Here is a 26,604-nt window from a genome sequence, read left to right as displayed (position 1 = left end):
TGCACAACACTATTCTTGTGAGATTGTCAAACCCAATTAATGTATAATGTTCATACCTTTTCATATTAGTTTTGTGGTTACTGCAATGTTAGAAATCAAATTAATTTTCAATCTCACATCACTGACTTGTTCGATATTAGTTGAAATGGTCAAAGAACTAGACGGACCAGTTGATTAGTCTTCGGTTCGCAATGAAGGATGGGGACCTAATAAATTGACCTAAAAAAAAATCTAACGTTTTAACATTTGAAACTATTCAAATTAAGTGTTAAATACACTTTCGCTACTTGTTCAAGACTTCAAATTAGCCCCACCTAAAATCTCTTTAGGGCGCGCGGCAACTGCACGCCACCTGCATAGAGCGTGCGCGCCGCGGCATAGTTCCCGGAAACGAGTTGTATGGGGCGGCGCCGTTCCTTCTTCGCCATACTTACACAGGGAAGAGCAACAGAAGCACTTATTCTGCAAGCGCCTGGAAAAAACAGCAGGAAAACGGTAAATACCTGCGTTCACAACCTATACAATAGTTAAAGATCAAGCACAGGACGGTTCGTTATGTTTTAGACTTACTTTGTATCTGGTGTCATTTCGTCCCAACTTTGTTAACTAGCGATTTGCTGAGTTGTGCTAGCATGCCAACCACGGTAACGTTAGCCTGCTAACGTATCTAACGTTACAAACTTCACACCCTGGTTGCAGCAGTGCCCATATGTAGCCAGCGAAACATTAAGGAAACGTTGGTCTACTGTTAATATTTTTGTTCTGCTGCAGTGTGACTTATGTAAAAGCACGGAACAATTGTAACAGTTTGGTTTAATTGGGTGGCAGGTAGCTAGAGTCCAACACCCATGTTGCTAATTAGCCAGCTAGCAATCCTCGTGCAGCTTGATGACTTGCGGCAGTGTCTAGCGGCTAGACACGGCTAGCCGTTCAGAGACTAGTTAGCCAGTGGCGTTAACACACTAGCTAGCTATTTGGCTGTCTTTGACGTTTGGTTACTTTGTCACCTGAAACAGTGCCACATTCGACGAGTATGTAACATTTGTTCTTAGATAGTTTAACACATGTTTCGCTTATTTAGCTATTCGTTTGGGTTCTCCAAAGTCAGCATCTGTCACTGTCAGTAACTACATTAACCGGTCAGTCTTTCTTTGCAGCAAGCTAACGCTACAACTCAAGCTATCTAGCCACCTACAGACAACAAAAGAATGGAAATGAGATTTCTTTGTTAGATGTTTCTCTTCCAGGAAGTAACTCAAGTTCATAAAGCAATGTTGATAAGAGAACAATTGTATTGACGTACTAAATTGATCTGTAGTGCACACTGCATACCCAGTTTCATTGCAACACAAATTATAATTTTACAGCTGGTGGCTGTGTAAAGTATTGTCAGTGATTGCACAGGAGAAAGAGACTGTTCTGCACCTGTGCAGAGTACAACTCATTTTGTTCACAGTTTGAATAAATAATGAGCCATTATTTCAACTGTAATTCATTTCATCCATTGATGTTTACTGATGCAAATTCTAGTTGGTGAATGTGAGAAAGGAAATTCATTAGCGTAGTTAGACTTGTTTCCTCTGTCAACCTGAATTTTAAGTACCACCTCCTGTCTGCTAGAAATAATTGACATCTTCCTCTGACTGGGCGGGTGTAGTGGACCCTTCAGACTAGAAGCCAGGGTAACAATGATTGAGCCCTGTACGATGGAACATCACGGCTCATTAAATAGAGCATCCATAAAGTTAGCATTGGAAATTGCTTTAAATTCTCATTATTTGTCAATGAATAATCAATCCGCGACAAACAATCTCTCGTATATGCTCAGGAGCTTGCAAATGGTTATGTTTCTGTTCTGAACTTCCCATGCGCTTGCCAGCTGAGTTAAAATCAGACCGACAAACCCCTGGCCCCTAGCTCCCAGACGAAGTTGAGGATGTCATTTGCCTGAGAGCAGAGAATAGGAAGTGAGATTTTACTCTTAAGTGACACTGCAAGTTTAGTGCAAATCATTACACAACATTAGCTCTGAAACACCCCCACCTTTGGTCAAAAGTTAATATAATCTGACACATTTGCCAACCCAAACAGTTGAGTTATTTGGTTAATTATGTGGTATAGAGGTCTACACGGGTCCAACCAAAATACCAGACCAGGGTGGGTCCAAAGTGCAAGCTTTTTCCTCGGATCTGGGCCGGGCCCTATTTGATTGTCATCGGGTCTTGGGTCTATGTAACTACAGCTGATAGACCCGAATGGACACCACCACCACGGCTCTGCATAGCATATTTGTTTTACACTAATATTCATTAAGCAGAAGAGCAACTAGGCTGATATATATTTTGCTTTTACATGGGTCTAGACCTGGACCCATTAGGTTGGGTGTCTGGTCCATTCAGGTCCGGGTCTGATTGTCCTTGGATCTGTTCTTGCAAGATGGTGGTAGGTCGACCACTTGTGTCTGTGTGTGTAAAAGCAGTCGGTGTGAGTCTGCAACCTGGTTTTGCAACCTATGTATTAATTTGTGGATGTCCATCATCCATTATGTATGATTTGTTATGAACCAATTTGTTGTGGCTACCGTTAGCTACGTGGCTAATGTTAGCTATGCTAGAGATTAAGGTTAGGAGTTCGGTTAGCGGTAATGTTAAGTAGCTAACAAGTAGTAAGTAGTTGCTAATTAGCTCAAATGCTAAAGTTGTCCATGATGAAATTCGAACACACAACCTTTGGGTTGCTAGATATTCGCGTTATACGCCTGACCAACCACCCACCTTTAGTTTTTGGCTTAAGTAACATTCTGTCTTATGTAACCATATCCTACTAATTTGAGTGTCCCTGATTTACATTTACTATGCTACATCAAGTCTGAGACCAGGCTTGAGTCTAAGCAGGCCCCTGGCTGCCCTGTGCAGGCATGTTTATCACTGCAGTCAAATCCATGTTCCACTGTCTGCAGGGTGAGCGCTCTCCTTCTGTGGCATTCCACCCAGCCTGCTAGTTCAGGCAGGTCAGGAGGCTGGGTGTATGTTAGCAGAGTCACGAGCAAGTCACAAGGTCCGAGTCTCAAGTCGAGTCCGAAGTAGAACGGGTCGAGTCTCGTGTCAAGTTCAAGGCATGTATTCTAAGATCAAGTCACGTGTTTTTTCAAATCGAGTAATAAAAAAAAATCTATACATGCAATGACTTGTTCAACTAAAATTCTTTGTCTATTTATTGAGGCTTCCATACAGCCCTTTTCACTATATTGTCTCCAACACATTTTGATTATGTCATTGTAAAATAGGGACCTTGTAGCAGTCTTAAACACCAGTCTCGACGTCAACAGTGAGGAGGCGTCTCCGAGATGCTGGCCTTCTAGGCAGAGTTGCAAAGAAAAAGCCATATCTCAGACTGGCCAATAAAAAGAAAAGATTAAGATGGGCAAAAGTACACAGACACTGGACAGAGGAGCTCTGCCTAGAAGGCCAGCATCCCGGAGTCGCCTCTTCACTGTTGACGTTGAGACTGTTTTTTTGCGGGTGATGAAGCTGCCAGTTGAGGACTTGTGAGTCGTCTGTTTCTCAAACTAGACACACTAATGTACTTGTCCTCTTGCTCAGTTGTTCACCAGGGCCTCCCACTCCTTTTTCTATTCTGGTTAGAGCCAGTTTGTGCCGTTCTGTGAAGGGAGTAGTACACAATGTTGTACGAGATCTTCAGTTTCTTGGCAATTTCTCGCATGGAATAGCCTTCATTTCTCAGAACAAGAATAGACTGACGCGTTTCAGAAGAAAGGTCTTTGTTTCTGGCCATTTTGAACCTGTAATCGAACCCACAAATACTGATTTCAGCTGTGATAACATAATTGCAAAAGGGTTTTCTAATGATCAATTAGCCTTTTAAAATTAGAAACTTGGATTAGTTATCTGCCATTGGAACACAGGAGTGATGGTTGCTGATAATGGGCCTCTGTACGCCTATTTAGATATTCTATTAAAAATCAGCTGTTTCCAGCTACAATAGTCATTTACAACATTAACAATGTCTGCACTGTATTTCGGATCAATTTGATGTTATTTTAATGGACAAAAGCAAAAAAAAAATCTTTCAAAAATAAGGACATTTCTAAGTGACCCCAAACTTTTGAACGATAGTGTATGTTAATAGCAGTGACGCTATTACTGTGTAACTCCGGTAGGGCAACATCTGAAAAATGGCGCACTTGGTGGTGTGTACCGGTGCTCGACCAGTCGGCGAAAGCCAACATCACCCACGACAGAGAACGGTTGATTGTCAAGGGCACTTGGTTCTATTTGTGACGCAGTGCAAGTCCCGCCTCTCCTATCTCCTCATTGGTTTTAAGAGCATATACCCACGTTGGTGATTGAAAGATGAACTTAGGTCCACATTCCAGTCCAGTTGGTGGTCTTTTATTTTTTAACCTTTTCTCAATATAGGGGGTGCTGTTTCAATGTTACCATTTATCGTTCCCAAATTAAACTGCCTCGTACTCAATTCTTGCTCGTACAATATGCATATTATTATTACTATTGGATAGAAAACAATCTCTAGTTTCTAAAACCGTTTGAATTATGTCTGTGGGTGAAACAGAACTCTTTCTGCAGCGAAATTCATGACAGGAACTGCGAAGGTCTGAAAACGAGGCTCTGTTCTCAGATCAGTTTAAAGCTCTGTATGTATCCTATGGGTCGACATGAACTGCACCCGCCTTCCCCTGGATGTCAGTAACCAATGAGAATTGGAATGGAGATTCTACGTAGATCTCAGACCTTATAAAAGGACATGGCGTGCGCTCCTTTCGACGTTCGTCAAGACGCAATGGAGGACCTCAGGATGGCATGCTCAAAAGCTCTCGTTATAGGCCTAAGTTATATCCGTCTGTGATTTAATTCGATATAGGTGTTAGAAACATCATAACGAAGTTATTTTAAACCGAGTTGTATCAGTTTATGCGAGTATATTGCTATTTTCGGAATTTCCTTAGTATTGCGTTTTGAGGATTTGGGCATGTCTGCACCACATAGCTATTGTTAGCTGCTAGTTCCAAAGTTGAAGAGGACGTTTTACAACCGAGCAACGATTCTTTTGGACAAAGGACAACTTGCCCAAGATTCTGATGGAAGCTCGTCCAAAAGTAAGAGCTATTTATGATGTTATTCCGTATTTATGTGGAAAAATGTAAATGGATTTGTCCGTCATTAATTGCGGCACTAGTCTGGCTGTAACGCACACTGTATGTCTAGTAACGTTAATTTTAAAAATCTAACTCAGCGGTTGCATTAATAACTAATGCATCTTTCATTTGCTGTCCAACCTGTATTTTTTAGTCAAGTTTACGATTATTTATTGATTAGATTAGGTGCCTCTCCAAGATGGCGCCGGCCAGAATGCATGAACTGTTGCTACTGATCACATTGTATAACCACGATTTGTGCTGCTAAATATGCACATTTTCGAACAAAACCTATATGCATTGTGTAATATGATGTTACAGGACTGTCATCTGATGAAGTATATCAAGGTTAGTCCAATTATATATCTTTTGCTGGATTGTTACGATCGCTAACCTTTGCGGCTGGTAAATGCGGTTGTGTTTCTGGCTATTGTGGTACGCTAATATAATGCTATATTGTGTTTTCGCTGTAAAACACTTAAAAAATCTGACATATTGGCTGGATTCACAAGATGTTGGGCTTTCATTTGCTGTACGCTGTGTATTTTTCAGAAATGTTTTATGATGAGTAATTAGGTATTTGACGTTGGTCTCTGTAATTATTCTGCCTGCATCGACGCTATTTCAGATTGCAGCTGCAATGTAGAACTGTGATTTATACCTGAAATATGCACATTTTTCTAACAAAACATATGCTATACAATAAATATGTTATCAGACTGTCATTTGATGAAGTTGTTTCTTGGTTAGTGGCTATTTATATCTTTATTTGGTCGCAATTGTGATAGCTACCTATGCAGGAAAAAAAATGGTGGAGAAAAAAAAGTTGTCTTTTGCTATCGTGGTTAGCTAATAGATTTACATATTGTGTCTTCCCTGTAAAACATTTTAAAAATCAGAAATGATGGCTGGATTCACAAGATCTGTATCTTTCATCTGGTGTCTTGGACTTGTGATTTAATGATATTTAGATGCTAGTATTTACTTGTGGCGCTAGGCTATGCTAGTCAGCTTTTTTTACTGATGGGGGTGCTCCCGGATCCGGGATGCGTAGCAAGTAGAAGTTTTAACCATTTAACTAGGCAAGTCAGTTAAGAACAAATTCTTATTTACAATGATGGCCTCGGAACAGTGGGTTGACTGCCTTGTTCAGGGGCATTTTATTTTATTTGTATACCTTGTCAGCTCATGGATTTGATCTTGCAACCTTTCAGTTACTGGCCCAACACTCTAACCTCTAGTCTACCTTCCGCCCAAAACAATAATGCACCTTAAATATTAAGTCCAAAGAAGAAGTAGTCTGAAACGAACTCGGTTTACCTTTTTATCTGTGGATTAATTGTTTGCGTAGAGGACCTTGTTGAGGTCAAATAACAACCCAATGATTATATCCCAGGACATATTAGCTAGCAACAGCAAGCTAGCTAGCTAAATTGCCATAAATGTTTCATGCTATTCGACCTGTCCCCAAATTTAATATAGTTTCAGAATTTGTATATTTCAACCTGCGTGTCCTGATCGTGTGTTGTTGGACAAAATCAACATGTGTGCGGTCTGGTCAGCACGTTAGATAGAATGTCGAGGCCTACCAGGAAACAGTCTGTGGTTGCCTAGGTTACTCCATTGGCTCCCAGCAAGAAATCAAACTTTTTCAAACACACTTTTCTTGTCTGCTTGTTTTTCTCAGTTACAAAACTTAAGAAAAGTACAACATGCCTTAACATTACTTTTCAACTTTGCCTGCTCCCGAGCGTTCTCACTACTTAGAAAAACATTATATTGTAGGGCTTCCCTCATGCCCCTTTTCATGACGGTGATAGCAGCCACGTGAGTGCTAGCTTCCGACCGTAATATGAGACCAACAGAACAAATGGACTATAAGTAGTGAATGGAGTTACAAAAAGACTATACTAAACAAGTTAAAAGTCTTACCTGTGGTGAAATTTTTTCCACACATAGCTAGCCACATTTCCCACGCAGAATAGCCTGGCGTTGTGAACCGTAGGTCTTGATTTTTTGGTGACCTGGTTACATGTACTTTGAACAACACGGCAGCTTTTCGGCACGTTTTGATCAAGTTGGCTGTTTTACACTGTGGATCAATGGGAAAGAATGTTGGTTTTCCCCAATTTGTGGTCGAGGGGAATTTGTTACGTGAATATCAACTCGGAGTATAGCACAACTGGAAAATGCGAGCTGGTGATTCCATAGCGTTCTATATCTGTTGGTGAATCTCTGTTGTGGGGTGCACATGAGCTGATGAAGTTACTTGTAAGCAATTCCCTACTAAATGTTTGCCATCAGATCTCTTATAATGGCTTTTCTCAAAGAGCTCTGGGTGAGTTGGTTATCTGTACTGCCCTACCAAGCAAAAGAGCAGTAACTGCACATTTGGTTAAACATTAAATACATGCTTTATCATGTGGACAAATATCCTGCCTTCATTGTGTTGTGGAGGAAACGGGGGTCATGTTTGCAGCAACTGCAAAAGTTAGTGAAACCAAGGAAAAAGAACTTAACTGCCATCACTCATGTCAGTTACTGCCTTTTACCTTGATTTCACTGTACTTTTGGCTGCAGTGGTACGGTTTACATTTTATATTTATTGTTCTTTGCTGATACAAGTATAAAACTATATGACACTGACAGCCACATACAAATAAATATATTAAGTTTGTATAAGAAAAAAAATTGTAGTGGAAACCTATTCCAGTGGGTGTACCAAGCAAGAAGGCAGTAAATTCTGTCTGGGGTCAAAGGTCATGGCAGGGTCATGACTAATGAATAAAAAATAACCTCATAGTAAGACAACAGCCACATCTCCAATCGCCTACCATTAATTTGGCTGGTCAATTAAAAACGGTCATTTCTCAGTTTCACTCTGAGCAGTTACTGCCCTACCAAGCAAAAGAGCAGTATACAGCTAGCATTTTCCCCCCTGTGCTTCCTTCTAGTGTTTTTTTTTTCTCTCCTCCGTTCTCCCATCCACTCAATGTACACATGCTGCTCTTCCTTGAGAAAAGCAGCATTTCTCTAGTTCATTTGTGCTTGTAAAAGTCCATACTCAACAAAAATGTGTAGTTATAACTAGTGATTATGATTGATTGTTTTTTATAAGATAAGTTTAATGCTAGCTAGCAACTTACCGTGGCTTCTTACTGCATTCGCGTAACAGGCGGGCTCCTAGTGAGGCAGGTGGTTAGAGCGTTTGACTAGTTAACCATAAGGTTGCAAGATTGAATCCCTGAGCTGACAAGGTAAAAATCTGTCTTTCTGCCCCTGAACAAGGTAGTTAACCCACCGTTCCGAGGCCGTCATTGAAAATAAGAATGTGTTCTTAACTGACTTGCCTAGTTAAATAAAGGTGTAAAATAAAAAAACGGCGAAATCGGTGTCCAGAATTACCGATTTCCGATTGTTATGAAAACGTGAAATCGGCCCTAATTAATCGGCCATTCCGATTTAATCGGTCGACCTCTAGTGTTAACACTAGAGCTCCACTGTCTCGGTGGTGAATCGCATCTCTGCATGTCTGGCAGACATATCAGTGTGGATGACGGATCACCACCTCAAGCTGAACCTCGGCAAGACGGAGCTGCTCTTCCTCCCGGGGAAGGACTGCCCGTTCCATGATCTCGCCATCACGGTTGACAACTCCATTGTGTCCTCCTCCCAGAGTGCTAAGAACCTTGGCGTGATCCTGGACAACACCCTGTCGTTCTCAACTAACATCAAGGCGGTGACCCGTTCCTGTAGGTTCATGCTCTACAACATTCGCAGAGTACGACCCTGCCTCACGCAGGAAGCGGCGCAGGTCCTAATCCAGGCACTTGTCATCTCCCGTCTGGATTACTGCAACTCGCTGTTGGCTGGGCTCCCTGCCTGTGCCATTAAACCCCTACAACTCATCCAGAACGCCGCAGCCCGTCTGGTGTTCAACTTTCCCAAGTTCTCTCACGTCACCCCGCTCCTCCGCTCTCTCCACTGGCTTCCAGTTGAAGCTCGCATCCGCTACAAGACCATGGTGCTTGCCTACGGAGCTGTGAGGGGAACGGCACCTCCGTACCTTCAGGCTCTGATCAGGCCCTACACCCAAACAAGGGCACTGCGTTCATCCACCTCTGGCCTGCTCGCCTCCCTACCTCTGAGGAAGTACAGTTCCCGCTCAGCCCAGTCAAAACTGTTCGCTGCTCTGGCACCCCAATGGTGGAACAAACTCCCTCACGACGCCAGGTCAGCGGAGTCAATCACCACCTTCCGGAGACACCTGAAACCCCACCTCTTTAAGGAATACCTAGGATAGGATAAAGTAATCCTTCTAACCCCCCCCCCCCTTAAAAGAGTTAGATGCACTATTGTAAAGTGGTTGTTCCACTGGATATCATAAGGTGAATGCACCAATTTGTAAGTCGCTCTGGATAAGAGCGTCTGCTAAATGACTTAAATGTAAATGTAAAATGTAACACCTCTCTAGCCAAAGGGGATACCCATTCTCCCAACTTTTAATGAGATGTTTTGTGTACAGTTGTTTCCAAGGCAAACTAGCCTTTTGTGAAATGGGCTACAGTTAACATGTTACAAACTTTGACAGTAATATCACATATCATTGTTATAGATGCGTGGAAGGGCTTCTTTTTTTTAAATTACCAAAGTAGAATGCATTTGTCCAATTAGTTGGAGTGTTTGCTGTCAAGGTTCCAAGCTGCCTTCAAGATAAGATGACACATTTCATATTAGGCCTGAATAATAATTGCAGACTAATAATTGTTTGTCTCTTGTATATGGGCCGTCGTAAGTTACTGACTAAGCATTAGGTCTATGATGAAACTACTACGCTGTCACACTGATGGTAGGCTTCCTTAACTCTTGAGGCCAGCTCACATAAACACATTAGAAACATCTCTATATTCAGCACAAGGTTTCCGTTCGGAATGTGTGGTGCTGGACGTTTGACCGGCAGCATTTATTTACTGGACCCATATGCATCGGGAGCGTAACCTAATTAGGGCGTCCACCCACGGTACTCAGGAAGACACAAATCCCGTTTAGGTTATGGTAATTCATTTGAACAGAAAATGCAAATCGAGAATGCAACGATGTTATCTAATTCCGATGCCCACATATACTTTTCCTCAGTCAATAAGCGGAGTAACGAATAACAAAATCACTAGCCTATTTTAATTTACTATCCCCCATGTAAAAGTTGACCAATTCTATTGTTCAGCTTGTCGAGAAAGAAACAGCCTATTCCAAACTGACTCTGGGACAGTTGTGGGACGATAGATCCCAAATTCATACAACCAGTAGGCCTAGGCTACATAAAACAAATGTTAAAAAGCCATGAGTCTGATGCAACCGATAAGAACATTTATCCTTAAAAGGTTGATCAAATCAAATTTATATAGCCCTTCGTACATCAGCTGATATCTTAAAGTGCTGTACAGAAACCCAGCCTAAAACAGCAAGCAATGCAGGTGTAGAAGCACGGTGGCTAGGAAAAACTCCCTAGAAAGGCCAAAAGCTAGGAAGAAACCTAGAGAGGAACCAGGCTGAGGGGTGGCCAGTCCTCTTCTGGCTATGCCAGGTGGAGATTATAACAGAACATGGCCAAGATGTCCATGGTCAAATAATAATAATCACAGTAGTTGTTGAGGGTGCAGCAAGTCAGCACCTCTGGAGTAAATGTCAGCTATTATTTCTTCATATTTATAACCGCAGCAATGCGCACAAGACAGTAGGCTACGCGTGAATGTTCGTTCCATAGTGCAATTAGCGGGGAAACACCGTTGTCATAATCAAGCAGTTACATGTGACAGAGATGAAATGTAGATAGAGGGGAGAACGAATATGCAACAACTAGCATGGGTTGCTAATATGACAGGGATTGTGGCTTTGGCTACTGGACAATGAAAGAAAGTTGATATAAAATAATTGCCTATATGGATATGGTCTGATTTTGACAAGGCAACTTTGAAGCAAGGTAAGATATGTAGTAAAATGTTCAGGATTCCAAAAATGAAGTATATGTTTTCAAAATGCATACTGCCTCCAGCTCATTGCAAAGTGGTGTGTGACGCCCTGATGAAGCCTGCCTTCTATTTTTTTTTTTTTTTTTTTTAGCAGACGCTCTTATCCAGAGCGACTTACAAGTTGGTGCATTCACCTTATGATGTCCAGTGGAACAACCACTTTACAATAGTGCATCTAACTCTTTTAAGGGGGGGGGGGGGGGGTTAGAAGGATTACTTTATCCTATCCTAGGTATTCCTTAAAGAGGTGGGGTTTCAGGTGTCTCCGGAAGGTGGTGATTGATTCCGCTGGCCTGGCGTCGTGGGGGAGTTTGTTCCACCATTGGGATGCCAGAGCAGCGAACAGTTTTGACTGGGCTGAGCGGGAGCTGTACTTCCTCAGAGGTAGGGAGGCGAGCAGGCCAGAGGTGGATGAACGCAGTGCCCTTGTTTGGGTGTAGGGCCTGATCAGAGCCTGAAGGTACGGAGGTGCCGTTCCCCTCACAGCTCCGTAGGCAAGCACCATGGTCTTGTAGCGGATGCGAGCTTCAACTGGAAGCCAGTGGAGAGAGCGGAGGAGCGGGGTGACGTGAGAGAACTTGGGAAGGTTGAACACCAGACGGGCTGCGGCGTTCTGGATGAGTTGTAGGGGTTTAATCGCACAGGCAGGGAGCCCAGCCAACAGCGAGTTGCAGTAATCCAGACGGGAGATGACAAGTGCCTGGATTAGGACCTGCGCCGCTTCCTGCGTGAGGCAGGGTCGTACTCTGCGAATGTTGTAGAGCATGAACCTACAGGAACGGGTCACCGCCTTGATGTTGGTTGAGAACGACAGGGTGTTGTCCAGGATCACGCCAAGGTTCTTAGCGCTCTGGGAGGAGGACACAATGGAGTTGTCAACCGTGATGGCAAGATCATGGAACGGGCAGTCCTTCCCCGGGAGGAAGAGCAGCTCCGTCTTGCCGAGGTTCAGCTTGAGGTGGTGATCCGTCATCCACACTGATATGTCTGCCAGACATGCAGAGATGCGATTCGCCACCTTGTTATCAGAAGGGGGAAAGGAGAAGATTAATTGTGTGTCGTCTGCATAGCAATGATAGGAGAGACCATGTGAGGATATGACAGAGCCAAGTGACTTGGTGTATAGCGAGAATAGGAGAGGGCCTAGAACAGAGCCCTGGGGGACACCAGTGGTGAGAGCACGTGGTGCGGAGACAGATTCTCGCCACGCCACCTGGTAGGAGCGACCTGTCAGGTAGGACGCAATCCAAGCGTGGGCCGCGCCGGAGATGCCCAACTCGGAGAGGGTGGAGAGGAGGATCTGATGGTTCACAGTATCAAAGGCAGCCGATAGGTCTAGAAGGATGAGAGCAGAGGAGAGAGAGTTAGCTTTAGCAGTGCGGAGCGCCTCCGTGACACAGAGAAGAGCAGTCTCAGTTGAATGACTAGTCTTGAAACCTGACTGATTTGGATCAAGAAGGTCATTCTGAGAGAGATAGCAGGAGAGCTGGCCAAGGACGGCACGTTCAAGAGTTTTGGAGAGAAAAGAAAGAAGGGATACTGGTCTGTAGTTGTTGACATCAGAGGGATCGAGTGTAGGTTTTTTCAGAAGGGGTGCAACTCTCGCTCTCTTGAAGGCGGAAGGGACGTAGCCAGCGGTCAAGGATGAGTTGATGAGCGAGGTGAGGTAGGGGAGAAGGTCTCCGGAAATGGTCTGGAGAAGAGAGGGGATAGGGTCAAGCGGGCAGGTTGTTGGGCGGCCGGCCGTCACAAGACGCGAGATTTCATCTGGAGAGAGAGGGGAGAAAGAGGTCAAAGCACAGGGTAGGGCAGTGTGAGCAGAACCAGCGGTGTCGTTTGACTTAGCAAACGATGATCGGATGTCGTCGACCTTCTTTTCAAAATGGTTGACGAAGTCATCCGCAGAGAGGGAGGAGGGGGGGGGAGGGGGAGGAGGATTCAGGAGGGAGGAGAAGGTGGCAAAGAGCTTCCTAGGGTTAGAGGCAGATGCTTGGAATTTAGAGTGGTAGAAAGTGGCTTTAGCAGCAGAGACAGAAGAGGAGAATGTAGAGAGGAGGGAGTGAAAGGATGCCAGGTCCGCAGGGAGGCGAGTTTTCCTCCATTTCCGCTCGGCTGCCCGGAGCCCTGTTCCGGGCATATTGCTTATGCATTTGCTGTTTGAGATGCTTTATCGGCAGCTCTCACGCTGTCTTGCAGATTTTCCACTTAAAGGCTCTGTAGCTGTATGTTGTGCGAGTGTGATAAATGAGATGCATAACCAATATACACACACGGAAATTTGATTTCACTAAATTAATCAAATGAACCTATACTATAGACCGATGAGCATGACCAGTCAAATGTATTTAAATCGACTGGTATTTCCATCAATGAATAGGCTACAAAGCATTATTTCGCAATGGGATTTTCTTCTTCTGGACAATTGGCCAGTGCCAATTGTATTTATTGGTCTTTCTAAAAAAGTTATTCTGCCCAAAAGCCGGCTAATAACAGCTAACGGAAACCCTGATGCAGCAGTACTTATTTATTTTTCTTTTGTTTTATGGTGTACTTTTTGTTCCTATATCTTTGTTACCGTGTAGATTGGCTTTAGTGAGGGATTAGTTTCCTAATACATGTACTATACACTGTATGCCATACAAAACCAACTGCGTCATTCATTCTCCCCGCTCCATTTTCCTCCAAATCAAACTCCCACCAGGCTGCTAGTCTTTTATTTTTTATTTTTTTAATACAAAAATAATAGTCTTACACTCTTTGGTGAACAAGGATCCAGATGTGCTTTTAACTCTTAAGACTAAACGCCAACATTTAAATACTTTCACTCCCCCAAGCTCCAGCGAAGAACGATAGATCACCGAAAGTGGAATATAACTTTCAGCGAATTATTACATATTTTTTTCCCATTCCTCTGCAGTAGCAGACACAGAGGATTCATGATAAGGCTATTGTGGGAGAGAAAGCCTTATTGGGATTTTTGGACGCTTCTTGGCAAAAACACAGCTCTTCCTGCTTTTGTGAGTCCCTCTAGTTGTCATGACTCAAGTATATTGAGGAGAGGCCCCTCATTCCAATTATTACCCCTGGATGAGGATGACCCATCTGGAGTGGATTTTATTGGCCATCTTGCTGTCAAACGGTTTTAGTTGTTGGTAAGATGGCATCAAATGATGTCGGCATGAGTTCAAAGGACAGAGATGGGCAGGTTGAATTTTGAGTAGTTTTTGAGAAAAGCAATTTCAAGAACAGTTTCATTCAGATTTGACTTGAGGAAAGCCCCACAAATTATGCCCGGAAGTCGGCCCAGATCCAAACAAGTTTCCTCATGACAACGACCTTAGGTGTTTGCCATTACAGATCTGGGGCAAACAGGCAACAACATCTAAGGACCATGGTCATTGATTGCGTTGATCTAAAGAATGTAGCCTGCATGTGGTCTATTTTAGGAGCATGTAAATTCTGTATGTCAACATCGTTTTGACCGAAGCTTGACCACATCTGTCAGTGTAGTTGAACTTACTTGATAAATAATGAAAAGAAGACATCACTGTAACACATGACAGTCAGTGTAAGTAGATTGGTGTGAGCTTGTTTTGAAAAGTCAGGCTGAGAGGCCCCTGGGGACCAATGGTTGTGAGAGACTGCCGGTGTTTGATTGATCTGTTTTTCGAACAACCCCTCTGGTGGTTCTCCCAATGCTAAGGAACACAGCCCCTGCTCCTCTGACCTCAATCTTGTGTGTGTTAGGGGCCCATGTACACATGACCTCATTTGAGGGAGATGGTCTCCCACCAGTGATGATGCTGTTTCAGTGTGCCCAGATTTTTCACATTAGATCCTGGATTAAGTCAACAGTAGTGACTTAATATTTTTGATGTAAAAAAAAAAAGATTCTGCACCTTTTTTGGTTCTTCTGATCAGGGAACCTTTCTGCATTTGAGTTCCTTGTTTGTTGCCTTGTGTGATGTCGCAGCAGCATTTCATAGTAATTGATGAGATGCTGTCATCCCTTTTATTTGAGCAGAATATACTACATCCTCTGAGGAGTAGCGATTAGTGGCAAATAAATAGTTCCAATCTTGGTTGTAAACATTCCTCTCTCTTCCTCTTCCCCGCCCTCTCTCTGTCACTTCTCTTTCTCTCCACAGACATGGCTGAGGACGATTTGACTCCGGAGCAGCTAGCAGCCATCGCTGCGGAGAATGACGTAGGCGAGACGGTCAACTACAAGCCCCCGGCCCAGAAGACCCTGCAGGAGATCCAGGAGCTGGACCAGGATGACGAGAGTCTCCGGAAGTACAAGGAGGTTCTGCTAGGAGCCGGCGCTGCTGCTGTCGCTGGTGAGTGTGTGTGTTTGTCATTTCTCTCTCAATATGTGTGTTTGTATGCGTGTTTGCCTGACGCCTGCTTAGTATCTTTACGTGTCATATCCAAGATGGTGTAGCAGTCGGACGTGTGTCTTGTCCCGTCCTGTCCCGTGTAAATATAGTTTTCCTCAGTTTTTTTCTCTCATATATATTTCATATATATTTTAATCTCACTTTCCATCATCGGACTGAATATACTCTCCTGCGACCCGCCTCACCCAATGTGGTACGGATCTGCTATTTTTATACTTTAGAACCGGAACCCTCATCAGAAGATAGCCAGCTAACTAGCTACTAGTCAGTTAGCCACTGCTAGCGGTCTTCACCGTTAACTCGGACACCAGCCAGCCTCAGCTCGGTCAATACCTGCCAGTCTGCCATCTCCCGGCTAGCCAAAGAGGTCCACCAGCGAATTCTTGGGCTACAATACCTATTTTTCCATATGTCCTGGACCCTTTACTGCTGACACGGAGTCCCGCCGATCCATCACGACTGGTCTCTCATCGAATAGCCCCCGCGATATGCAACTTTTCACGGAAGTCAGGAACCAATATACACAGTCAGTTAGGAAAGCTAAGGCTAGCTTTTTCAAACAGAAATGTGCATCCTGTAGCACTAATTCCAAAAAGTTTTGGGACACTGTAAAGTCCATGGAGAATAAGAGCACCTTCTCCCAGCTGCACACTGCACCGAGGACAGGAAACACTGTCACCACCGATAAATCCAGGTTCATTGAGAATTTCAATAAGCATTTTTCTACGGCTGGCCATGCTTTCCACCAGGCTACACCTACTCAGGCCAACAACTCTGCACCCCCTGCAGCAACTTGCCCATGCTCCCCCCCACTTCTCCTTCACCCAAATCCAGACAGCTGATGTTCTGAAAGAGCTGCAAAATCTGGATCCTTACAAATCAGCTGGGCTAGACAATCTGGACCCTCTCTTTCTAAAATTGTCTGCCGAAATTGTTGCAACCCCTATTACTACCCTGTTCCTCTCTTTCGTATCGTCTGAGATCCCCAAAGATTGGAAAGCTGCCACGGTCATCCCCCTCTTCAAAGGGGGAGGACCCTCTAGATCCAAACTGTTATAGACCTATATCCATCCTGCCCTGCCTTTCTAAAATCTTCGAAAGCCAAGTTAACAAACAGATCACCGACCATTTCGAATCCCACCGTACCTTCTCTGCTATGCAATCTGGTTTCTGAGCTGGTCATGGGTGTACCTCAGCCATGCTCAAGGTCCTAAACACGATATCATAACCGCCATCGATTAAAGACAATACTGTGTAGCCGTCTTCATCGACCTGGCCAAGGCTTTCGACTCTGTCAATCACCACATTCTTATTGGCAGACTCCATAGGTTTCTCATGACTGTCTCACCTGGTTCACCAACTACTTCTCAGATAGAATTCACTGTGTCAAATTGGAGGGACTGTTGTCTGGACCTCTGGCAGTCTCTATGGGGGTGCCACAGGGTTCAATTCTCAGGCCGACTTTTTTCTCTGTATACATCAATGATGTCGCTCTTGCTGCTGGTGATTCTCTGATCCACCTCTACGCAGAAGACACCATTCTGTATACTTCTGGCCCTTCTTTGGACACTGTGTTAACAAACCTCCAGATGAGCTTCAATGCCATACAACTCTCCTTCCGTGGCCTCCAACTGCTCTTAAATGCAAGTAAAACTAAATGCATGCTCTTCAACCATTCGCTGCCCGCACCCGACTGCCCGTCTAGCATCACTACTCTGGACGGTTCTGACTTAGAATATGTGGACAACTACAAATACCTAGGTGTCTGGTTAGACTGTAAACTCTCCTTCCAGACTCACATTAAGCATCTCCAATCCAAAATTAAATCTAGAATTGGCTTCCTATTTCACAAAAAAGCATCCTTCACTCATGCTGCCAAACATACCCTCGTAAAACTGACTATCCTACCGATCCTTGACTTTGGCGATGTCATTTACAAAATAGCCTCCAACACTCTACTCAGCAAATTGCATGTAGTCTATCACAGTGTCATCTGTTTTGTCACCAAAGCCCCATATACTACCCACCACTGCGACCTGTATGCTCTCGTTGGCTGGCCCTCGCTTCATATTCTTCGCCAAACCGGATCGAATTGCAAAAATCACTGAAGCTGGAGACTCATATCTCCCTCACTAGCTTTAAGCATCAGCTGTCAGAGCAGCTTACTGATCACTGTACCTGTACACAGCCTGTCTGTAAATAGCCCACCCAAATACCTCATCCCCATATTGTTATTTATCTTTTTGCTCTTTTGCACCTCAGTATCTCTACTTGCACATCATCATCTGCACATCTATCATTCCAGTGTTAATGCTAAATTGTAATTATTTTGCCTCTATGGCCTATTTATTGCCTTACCTCCCTAATCTTCTACATTTGCACACACTGTACATAGATTTTTCTATTGTGTTAATAACTGTACGTTTGTTTATGTGTAACTCTGTTGTTTTTGTTGTCACACTGCTTTGCTTTATCTTGGCCAGGTGGCAGTGTAAATGAGAACTTGTTCTCAACTGGCCTACCTGGTTATATAAAGGTGAAATAAAAAAATAACACTGTTTAGCTCTGGGAGAAGGCTATAGCTAGTACCCAGGGACTGTTTGTATCTCAAAATAAACAAATGTTTATTTAATGTTGGGGCCCTTCCAACTAATGGATAGCTGTCCTGATTTCAGCGCTCATCTGGGGCAGACCGTTGGACAGCTGGTTGTTACTGATAGTATGCATGCAGTCCTCATTCCTAAATGTTGCCTCTGAGATGTCTTGGTCTGTACAATCGATTAAAAGTTGTGATGTTTAAATGGAGGCCTAGATAAGGGCAATAACTTCACAGATATCCCTACTTGGATATATTCAGTTTGGTTGTCATTTAGACACAAATGCAGAATTATATAAAAATACATTTCAGTATTGTCTTTGTGCTAAATGTCAGAATATAAAATACGTTTGATGTATTTTCACACCGAATTACCTATAAAGTTTAAAGGTCTGAAACCAAACATTACATATCAGCAGGGTGTAATTCTTTCAAGGTTGCTGTGGGTCAGTTACCTGATCCATATGAATGTTCTTTGTCTGGTCTTGTTGCAGATCCCAGCGTTCCCAACGTCCAGGTGACACGGTTGACACTGATGTGTGAGACTGCCCCGAACCCACTGACCCTTGACCTGCAAGGTGAGCTGTAGAACTTTTGTTTACTGTAATCCCCAGAAATTGACATCTTATCGTACGAGCATCTCAAAACATGGGGGAAATGGTTCCGAGTGTGTAACTAACTGCCGTTGACAAACTGATCTGTTAGACCGTGTTCTAACAGATCAGTTCAAGAGAGTCACCTGACTCTCTTGAGGAGGTGAGCAAGACACCTTGTGCCGCTGAACAGAATGACCTGAGTCACCCTGAATGAGGCAGGCCAGTGCCAGTAAAAATGCGTGCATCACATCATGTACTTGTAGTGACGACTGGCGGTCATAAACTAACACAGAGAAAGGGTTCCTGGGGAACAGTATAACACAGCCACTCCTGTCAGAAGTAACATGCTGGAAACGGTGAATGAATAGGAATAAGTTAGGTCTCTCTTGAACATTTCAAAGCCTTACCTCATGGTCTTTCCATGTACAGCACTTATTGCAAATTCTGGGGTAAAAACTGGTTCGACGCATTCATCGTGGGGGGAATAAAGAGAGTATTGTATTGCTTCCCCAGTCTGTTCCACTGCTAGATGTTGAGGGAGAGTGCTGCAGCACTGCTAGAAGACAGTATTAAAACCCCTGATTAAGTGTGCTAATGAGGCAGTGCCACTGCTGGGCTGAGACAATGACCCCTGCTGAGGTGTCAGCGCTGCCTAGGACTCTACGTGTCTGTTAGACACCCTACTCTCACACTCCACACTGGGGCCCTGTGGACGGCAGTCGCCTGCTGCATGCCCTAGTTAGTTAGTGTGTGTGTTGGAGAAACCTTACTGTTTTTTTCCCCCTCGTTGTCTTTCTAACAGGAGATCTGGAGTCCTTTAAGAAGCAGTCCTTTATCCTGAAGGAGGGAGTGGAGTACAGAATAAAGATCAGCTTCAAAGTGAGAGCACAGTTCAGATGTGTTGCAGTGGTCCTTGCTGACATTTAAATGTACCGGTAACTGCCAAAATAAAGGAAACCCCAACAAAAAGTGTCTTAATAGGGTGTTGGGCCACTACGAGTCACAACAGCTTCAATGCACCTTGCCATAGATTCTACAAGAGTCCGGAACTCTATTGGAGGGATGCGACACCATTCTTCCACGAGAAATTCCATAATTTGATGTTTTGTTAATGAAGGAAAACGCTGTCTGAGGCGCCGTGCCAGAATCTCACATAAGTGTTCAATTGGTTTGAGACTGAGACAGCCATGGCATATGTTTCACATTGTTTTTATGCTCATCAAACCATTCACTGACCACTCGTGGCCTGTGGATGGGGGCATTGCCATCCTATAGGGGCATAGCCATAGTGGCCAAAATATTGGACCGCCCAGCATTTTTATGCATGATGGTATGTTCATTTCTTAATGAACCCAGGAGCCACACCTGTGTGGAAGCACCTGCTTTCAATATACTGTGTATCCCTCATTTACACAAGTGTTTCCATTATTTTGGCAGTTACCTGTACAATATGTAAGATATTGCACAAAACAATTCAATTGAACTACATTGATGCTTTTTTGTTATATTTCAGGTCAATTGAATTGAGAATCAATGTAGTTCAATTTACGTGAATGAAAGCTGTTTGTATAAAGACCCCATCAGTTAAATGCAGATGACACATTTCAGTTGAATGCATTCAGTTGTACAACTGACTAGGTATCCCCCTTTCCCTTTTCCCTTTCCCTAAAAAGGTGGTGGCTACACTTTTCTTTCCCCCCCACTAGAAATCAAACACTCAGATTGTGCCATTAATGAACTTGGCTTAAAAAGGTGGTGGCTACACTTTTCTTTCCCCCCCACTAGAAATCAAACACTCAGATTGTGCCATTAATTGTATTTTTCAGATTTCACGGTTCACTAGGTCTTTTAAATGGCCTATTTCTGTCAGATGAGCTTGCGATAAGCTAGATTGATTTTCCATGCCGCTAACGATGCCTCTGTCTCTGCAGGTGAACAAGGAGATTGTCTCGGGACTCAAGTATGTCCAGCAGACCCACAGGAAAGGAGTGAGAAGTGAGTGCTTGCTGCTTCCTATCCCTCTTGTTTGTTCCCTCCTGACCTCCATCTCAACTGCACAAGCCTTCCTCCCATAGTAAATGTGGGAAATTGTGCCCTAGACTGAAGCGAATGTTGACATCAACGTTGAAGTTTCCCACTACCATCAGTTTCTACAGATTGCCCTGTTAAGGGAATGTACTAGGTGATACATTGTGGTTTTCAAATGTTGGTCCTAACAGAATTGAAGAGATAAGTGGCATGATGCCACATCAACACCGTTGCTTTAGACAGTAAGTAAATTAATTAGTTCAATGAAGAGCTGTAAACACTTAAGGCCTGTGGAAACTACCATTGTTTAATGTTGACAGCCCCGGCCCACACACTGCCTTCCCTTTTTAATCTGCCAAGAGAAACAGGCAGAAGGGCCAGGGACTGAAATTGAGATATTGTTTGAAACCGGATGAAAAGGTTGAAAAGGAGGCTGAAAAACAGACTCAAGTGTCAATAGGGATATTATTGAGAAATTGTTTTGAGGCATTCATCTCACATTTTACTGAGCAGAAGAGAAAGGCGTGAAATGTTTGTTTGAAACTGGATTCAAGTTGAGGCATGAAACAGCCTGTTGTGTCAATTGCTTTATTACTGAGTCGTGTTTTGAGGCTTATTGAGAAATCGATAGATCAAAATAAATTGGATCAGGCCTCCTGAGTGGCGCAGCGGTCTACGGCACTGCTATGCAGTGCTTGAGGCGTCACTACAGACCCGGGTTCAATCCCAGTGTCTTCCGGGTTAGGGAAGGGTTTGGCTGAGCGAGATTTCCTTGTCCCGTTGCGCTCTAGCGTCTCCTTGCTGGGGGCCGGGTGCCTGCAAGCTGACTTCAGTCCCCAGCTGGACGGTGTTTCCTCCGGCACATTGGTGCGGGTGGCTTCTGGATTAAGCGAGCTGTGTATCAAGAAGCAGTGTGGCTTGGCAGGGTCGTGTTTCGGAGGACTCATGGCTCTCGACCTTCGCCTCTCCCGAGTCCGTAGGGGAGTTGCAGCGATGGGCCAAGGCTACCAATTGTATATCACGAAATTGGGGAGAAAAAGGGGTAAAACAAATTCTATAAATTGGAGTAAAACAATCAGTCGTGTTTTTCATTAGTCCTGTTTATTGATAACTTTCTTCCCAGAGAGTCTTTTCTCCAAATAGTTACTCCCTGTTTCATTCAGTTTTCTGTTTATTGCCTAATGAACACCACCCTGTATTTCTTGTCCTCCCTGGTGATTCAAACAGCCCTTCTTTTCTCTCGGTCTCTGTAGTTGACAAGTCAGACTACATGGTGGGGAGCTATGGGCCAAGGCCGAACGAGTACGACTTCCTGACCCCGCTGGAGGAGGCTCCTAAAGGCATGCTGGCCCGCGGCACCTACAACATCAAGTCCAAGTTCACCGACGACGATAAGCATGACCACCTTTCCTGGGAGTGGAACCTCAACATCAAGAAAGACTGGAAAGACTAAGAAAGAGGCCTTCAAAACCAAACCCCACAACCATGTCCCCATTTCTCCATGAGTTTATTTTCTTCTGCTTCATTCCATCCTCATGTCTTCAATCTTCATTCTGACCCTTCCTCTTCATTCCGACCCTTCCCATCCCTCTCTCGTTTCTCCCCATTTATCCGTCTGCATTAGTAGCAGCAGCAGAAGCAACGCCCCCCTCTGTCCGTCCATCCCCCCTCTCCTTTCATTGTTTGCACAAAATCCACCATCATTGATTCATTGCCCTCAACCTACCATCCATGCAACCTTAAAGGTCCAGTCAAAAATGTGATTTACCTGTTTTATATATTATATCCACACTGAGGTTGGAATAATATTGTGAGAATTAGCTATTTTGTTTATTTTTATTTTTTTATTTTTTTACCATTGTTTTCAATTAAAATCACAGTAAGGTACTTAATTGTTACCCAGAAATGATTTGATATATTAAAAACAGCTGCATTGGACCTTTAAGTCTCCCATAGCTGTACTGTGCAGGATCTATCCTCCAACCCCACCCCTCATGGTTTGTCCTGCTTGAAGAGATTAAACCCCCCTTTGCTCCCTAAATGGTCTTCCTGTCAGTAAGAAGTACATGTGGAAAAGCAAGTGTACAATCAACTTTTCATTTAGCCTTTTTTTATATAATTGTATGAATAATAGTATACTGTGGCTTTGTTCATGTCACTGTTGATATTAATCAGCTTTTATGGTCATTCCTTCCCTGACATCTTTTTCTGCCCCTTTTTAGCATTCCTTTGCTTGCCTCCTTGCTAGTTTATTTTTTATATTTACCAAGACCTGCCTTGTTAAAGATATTCTCCTGAACTTTTGTATTCTTTTTTGCCAGTAGTTCTGAAAGTGGCACCCACGAGCCAAAAGTGGTCTCTGAAAATTGCATGTGTCACAAATGTGCAGATATTGTGCACCACGACATTGCTCTCGCTCTACTGTGTGTGCGTCTTGCTAGCCTTCACTCAAATGGTGAGGGGCTGAAACTCAAATTACTAAGGGGCTTGCCCAAGTGGGGGTAAATATAGGGAAAAAAGTTCTGGAGCATGTCTTTTAAACGTACAGTGAATTAATGAGCTGCTTTACTTCAGCTCCTCCTACCCCCCTTAAATGTTTAGCCCTTTCCTCCTACATGGGGATTGGGGCCAAGGTAACCTAATGTAGCAGGTATAAAAAAAAACTGAAACTAGATCCCCTACATAAGGGGTATTCAACTCTTACCCTACGAGGTCTGCATCCTGCTGGTTTTCTGTTTGTGGAGGAGGAGTTAAGGTGGCGTGTCGCCTTGTTAACGTCCAAAAGCAGAAGTCCATTTCCCCTGAAAACAGGAACATCCAGTTGTTGGGGACTCTGCAGAGGCTAGGGCAAAGCAAGTGAAAGATAATGTGACATTGGGGGGGAAAGGGCGTAAGTCCCAGTGCTGCCTTATACTGAAAGATCAAAAGAATCAGTTTCACTCACCAATAATCAGTTTACTACTCTTATGCAGTTATCATGGTAGTGCACTAACAGATGGGGCATGCCTTGGGCTGTATGTTGTGTATTTCATGTGGTGCTTGCCATCAGGTAGACTCACTCAAGGGCATATTGTACTATCAACTGTTCCACCATTTTAATCTCTTTGCTAGTTGAGATTCTCCCTGTAGTGTTTACACACATGCTGCTCCCGGCCTGTTTTGTCTACACTCAACCTCCGCTAGTAAACACAAGTTAACATGGTAGTTAGAATGAGAATAGAATACACCAACTAGAATTTACCAATGTGTTTTTTTTCCTTGCCCACCCCAGCAAGCCACTTCATCATTATTGTTAACACTCTTGTGTTCCTTAGCCATGAGGCCTTATCGTCGACTTTGGTCGCGTGAAAAAGAAAGACATTATTTTATTTTTTGTTGGTTGCCTTAATGTACGTCAATCCCCAGTCAGATTTCCCTCCTCCCCACCTCACTCACATTTTGTTACGACCCTTAGAGCCTGCTGTCGGAGGTCAAAGGTGATGACAAGTACCAGAGAAAGCACAGGAGTAGAGAATGACTCACCGTCTGCTGCTGGAGACATTGACGGTGTTTCAGCTCTCATTAGGAACAGGAGCTGGTAGGGTTAAGATGTACACCTCCACAGTCAGGCCCCAGTCTTTACCCAATGACATATTGACGAAGAGAGACGTTGATGGAAGAACGGTTGAGTTTGCACAGAGTAGGATGTGCTAGCAGAAAACGCGTGATACTGTTTGAGTATGTTAAGAGGGAGGGATATTGGATCAGAAAGTGGAATTGACATGTACTGTACCCTAAGCATATGGATGTAAAAGTGTTTCAGATATTGTGAATGATCTTATGCTTTTCCATTACATTCCTTCACATGTTGTACAGTTTCAATGATGATGCTGGCATGCTGGTGGGGTTGTATAAATATTCGATCATTTGTGATTGCTCTTCTTGGACAATAAAGATGTTGCTCAACTTGGACTGTTGTACAGACTATCTCTGGGTTTCAAAGTTTATTTGTGGGTAAAATAAGTAAAACCATTATTTCCAGTCTTGATCTTTTCAGCAATCACATTTTACAACTTCTCAAGATTTCTACTAGTCACATTTTTAGGCTAGTGGCCAATCTTAACAGGCTTAAGTTTGAGAACCCTACCCAAGGTATAACAAAGCACAATCATGTTTTTCCATATCTCTAAGGTCTCCCATATATGGATGGTTGTATACAAAAATCTTATTGCAAAAGTGGTTATATTGATAGATATGGTGACACACACCCTTAACTGGTGGGGGAGTGGGCCACCTAAGCTTATGATAACCCAGAATTGAAAGCTCTATTGCTAAAATTTGGTATACAAGTAATCAATTGTCTGCTCTTCATATGTTTAGCCGCTACTCTTGCAATTACGTTAGAGGGTCTCCCTAGATTTGACTCCAAATTACCATTAAATGGTGGTTTTATTACATGTATTAAATTAGAAATTTTTGTACTGTACTTATGACCTGTACTCAAGACAATTTCTATGTACTTCAACTATGTTTGTAATCCAATATGCCCACAATGTACACTCAAACACCTTTGTCTGGTTATATAGAAATAAAAAAAGGCAGCAGACTGCTTGTCATGGCAACACCAAGTATTTCAAGTTAGGAGCCTCAATGAGGCATCTGAGAGGCTCCAACTAAAGGAAAGATAATCCTGGACTCTTAACAACCTCTCTCTAGCTCTACAACTTTCCCTCACTGTGGTATAACTTGCTTCTCCAGGATTGGGCTCTTAAGTCACCTCTTTACAGACCCGGTGCCAGGTTGTTTTTTGTTGGGGGGGGTGGTTTAGTAATGAATTTAGGCTACAAGATAGGGTAATTCATCTATTATAAGCAGCATATGTGAATGCAGCCATACACACAGCTCTCTTACCAAAAGAATGCAAACTAAATGCTGAAAGTAGTCACCTAGTTTTTCATACATGCAAACAAAAATAGGGCCCAATTCTGACCCAAGTTAAGCGTGTGGAAATGGAACTGAAGCTTATGAAAAATATGAACACAACATGCAAGAATTTTAATATAAGGAAATCAGTCAATTGAAATACATGCAATAGGTGCTAATCTATGGATTTCACGTGACTTGGTCACAGATACCATTAAAAAAATGTAGGGACGTTGATCAGAAAACCAGTCAGTATCTGGTGTGACCACACATCTAGAGTTGATCAGGCTGTTGATTGTGGCCTGTGGAATGTTGTCCCACACCTCTTCAATGGCTTTGTGAAGTTGCTGGATATTGGCGGGAACTGGCACACACTGTCGTACACGTCAATCCAGAGCACCCCAAACATGCTCAATGGGTGACATGTCTGGTGAGTATGCAGGCCATGGAAGGACTAGGACATTTTCAGCTTCCAGGAATTGTCTACAGATCCTTGCGACATTATCATGCTGAAACACAAGGTGATGGTGGAGGATGAATGGCACAACAATGGGTCTCAGGATCTCGTCATGGTATCTCTGTGCATTCAAATTGCCATCAATAAAATGCAATTGTTTTCTCTGTTCGTAGCTTATGCCTGCCTATTCCACAACTCCACCACCACCATGGGGCACTCTGTTGACATCAGCAAACCACTCGTTCAGACAACGCCCTACACGCTGACTGCCATCTGCCTGGTAAATTTGAAACCAGGATTCATCCATGAAGAGTATACTTCTCTAGCGTGCAGCCATCGAAGCTGAGCATTCGCCCACTGAAGTCGGTTATGAAGCCGAACTGCAGTCATGTCAAGACCCTGGTGAGGACGAGCACGCAG

The 26,604-nt window shown here is 43.5% G+C and overlaps 1 protein-coding gene across 1 annotated transcript; it reads left to right on the top strand.

Moving 5' to 3' along the window:
* The first annotated feature begins 338 nt into the window (after positions 1–338).
* LOC139568642 (rho GDP-dissociation inhibitor 1-like) lies at positions 339–24,776 on the top strand. The gene is made up of 6 exons (XM_071390597.1): positions 339–495; positions 15,354–15,545; positions 18,696–18,779; positions 19,600–19,676; positions 20,729–20,792; positions 22,079–24,776. The coding sequence occupies exons 2-6, from the start codon at positions 15,356–15,358 to the stop codon at positions 22,276–22,278; spliced, it is 615 nt and encodes a 204-aa protein (XP_071246698.1). The 5' UTR covers positions 339–495; positions 15,354–15,355; the 3' UTR covers positions 22,279–24,776.
* The last annotated feature ends 1,828 nt before the right edge of the window (positions 24,777–26,604 follow it).

This window comes from Salvelinus alpinus, chromosome 2 (genome assembly GCF_045679555.1).
Source record: "Salvelinus alpinus chromosome 2, SLU_Salpinus.1, whole genome shotgun sequence".
Classification (NCBI taxonomy): Eukaryota; Metazoa; Chordata; class Actinopteri; order Salmoniformes; family Salmonidae; genus Salvelinus; species Salvelinus alpinus.
Note: the sequence above shows the minus strand (reverse complement) of the source record. Positions and strands in the feature narration are given on the sequence as shown.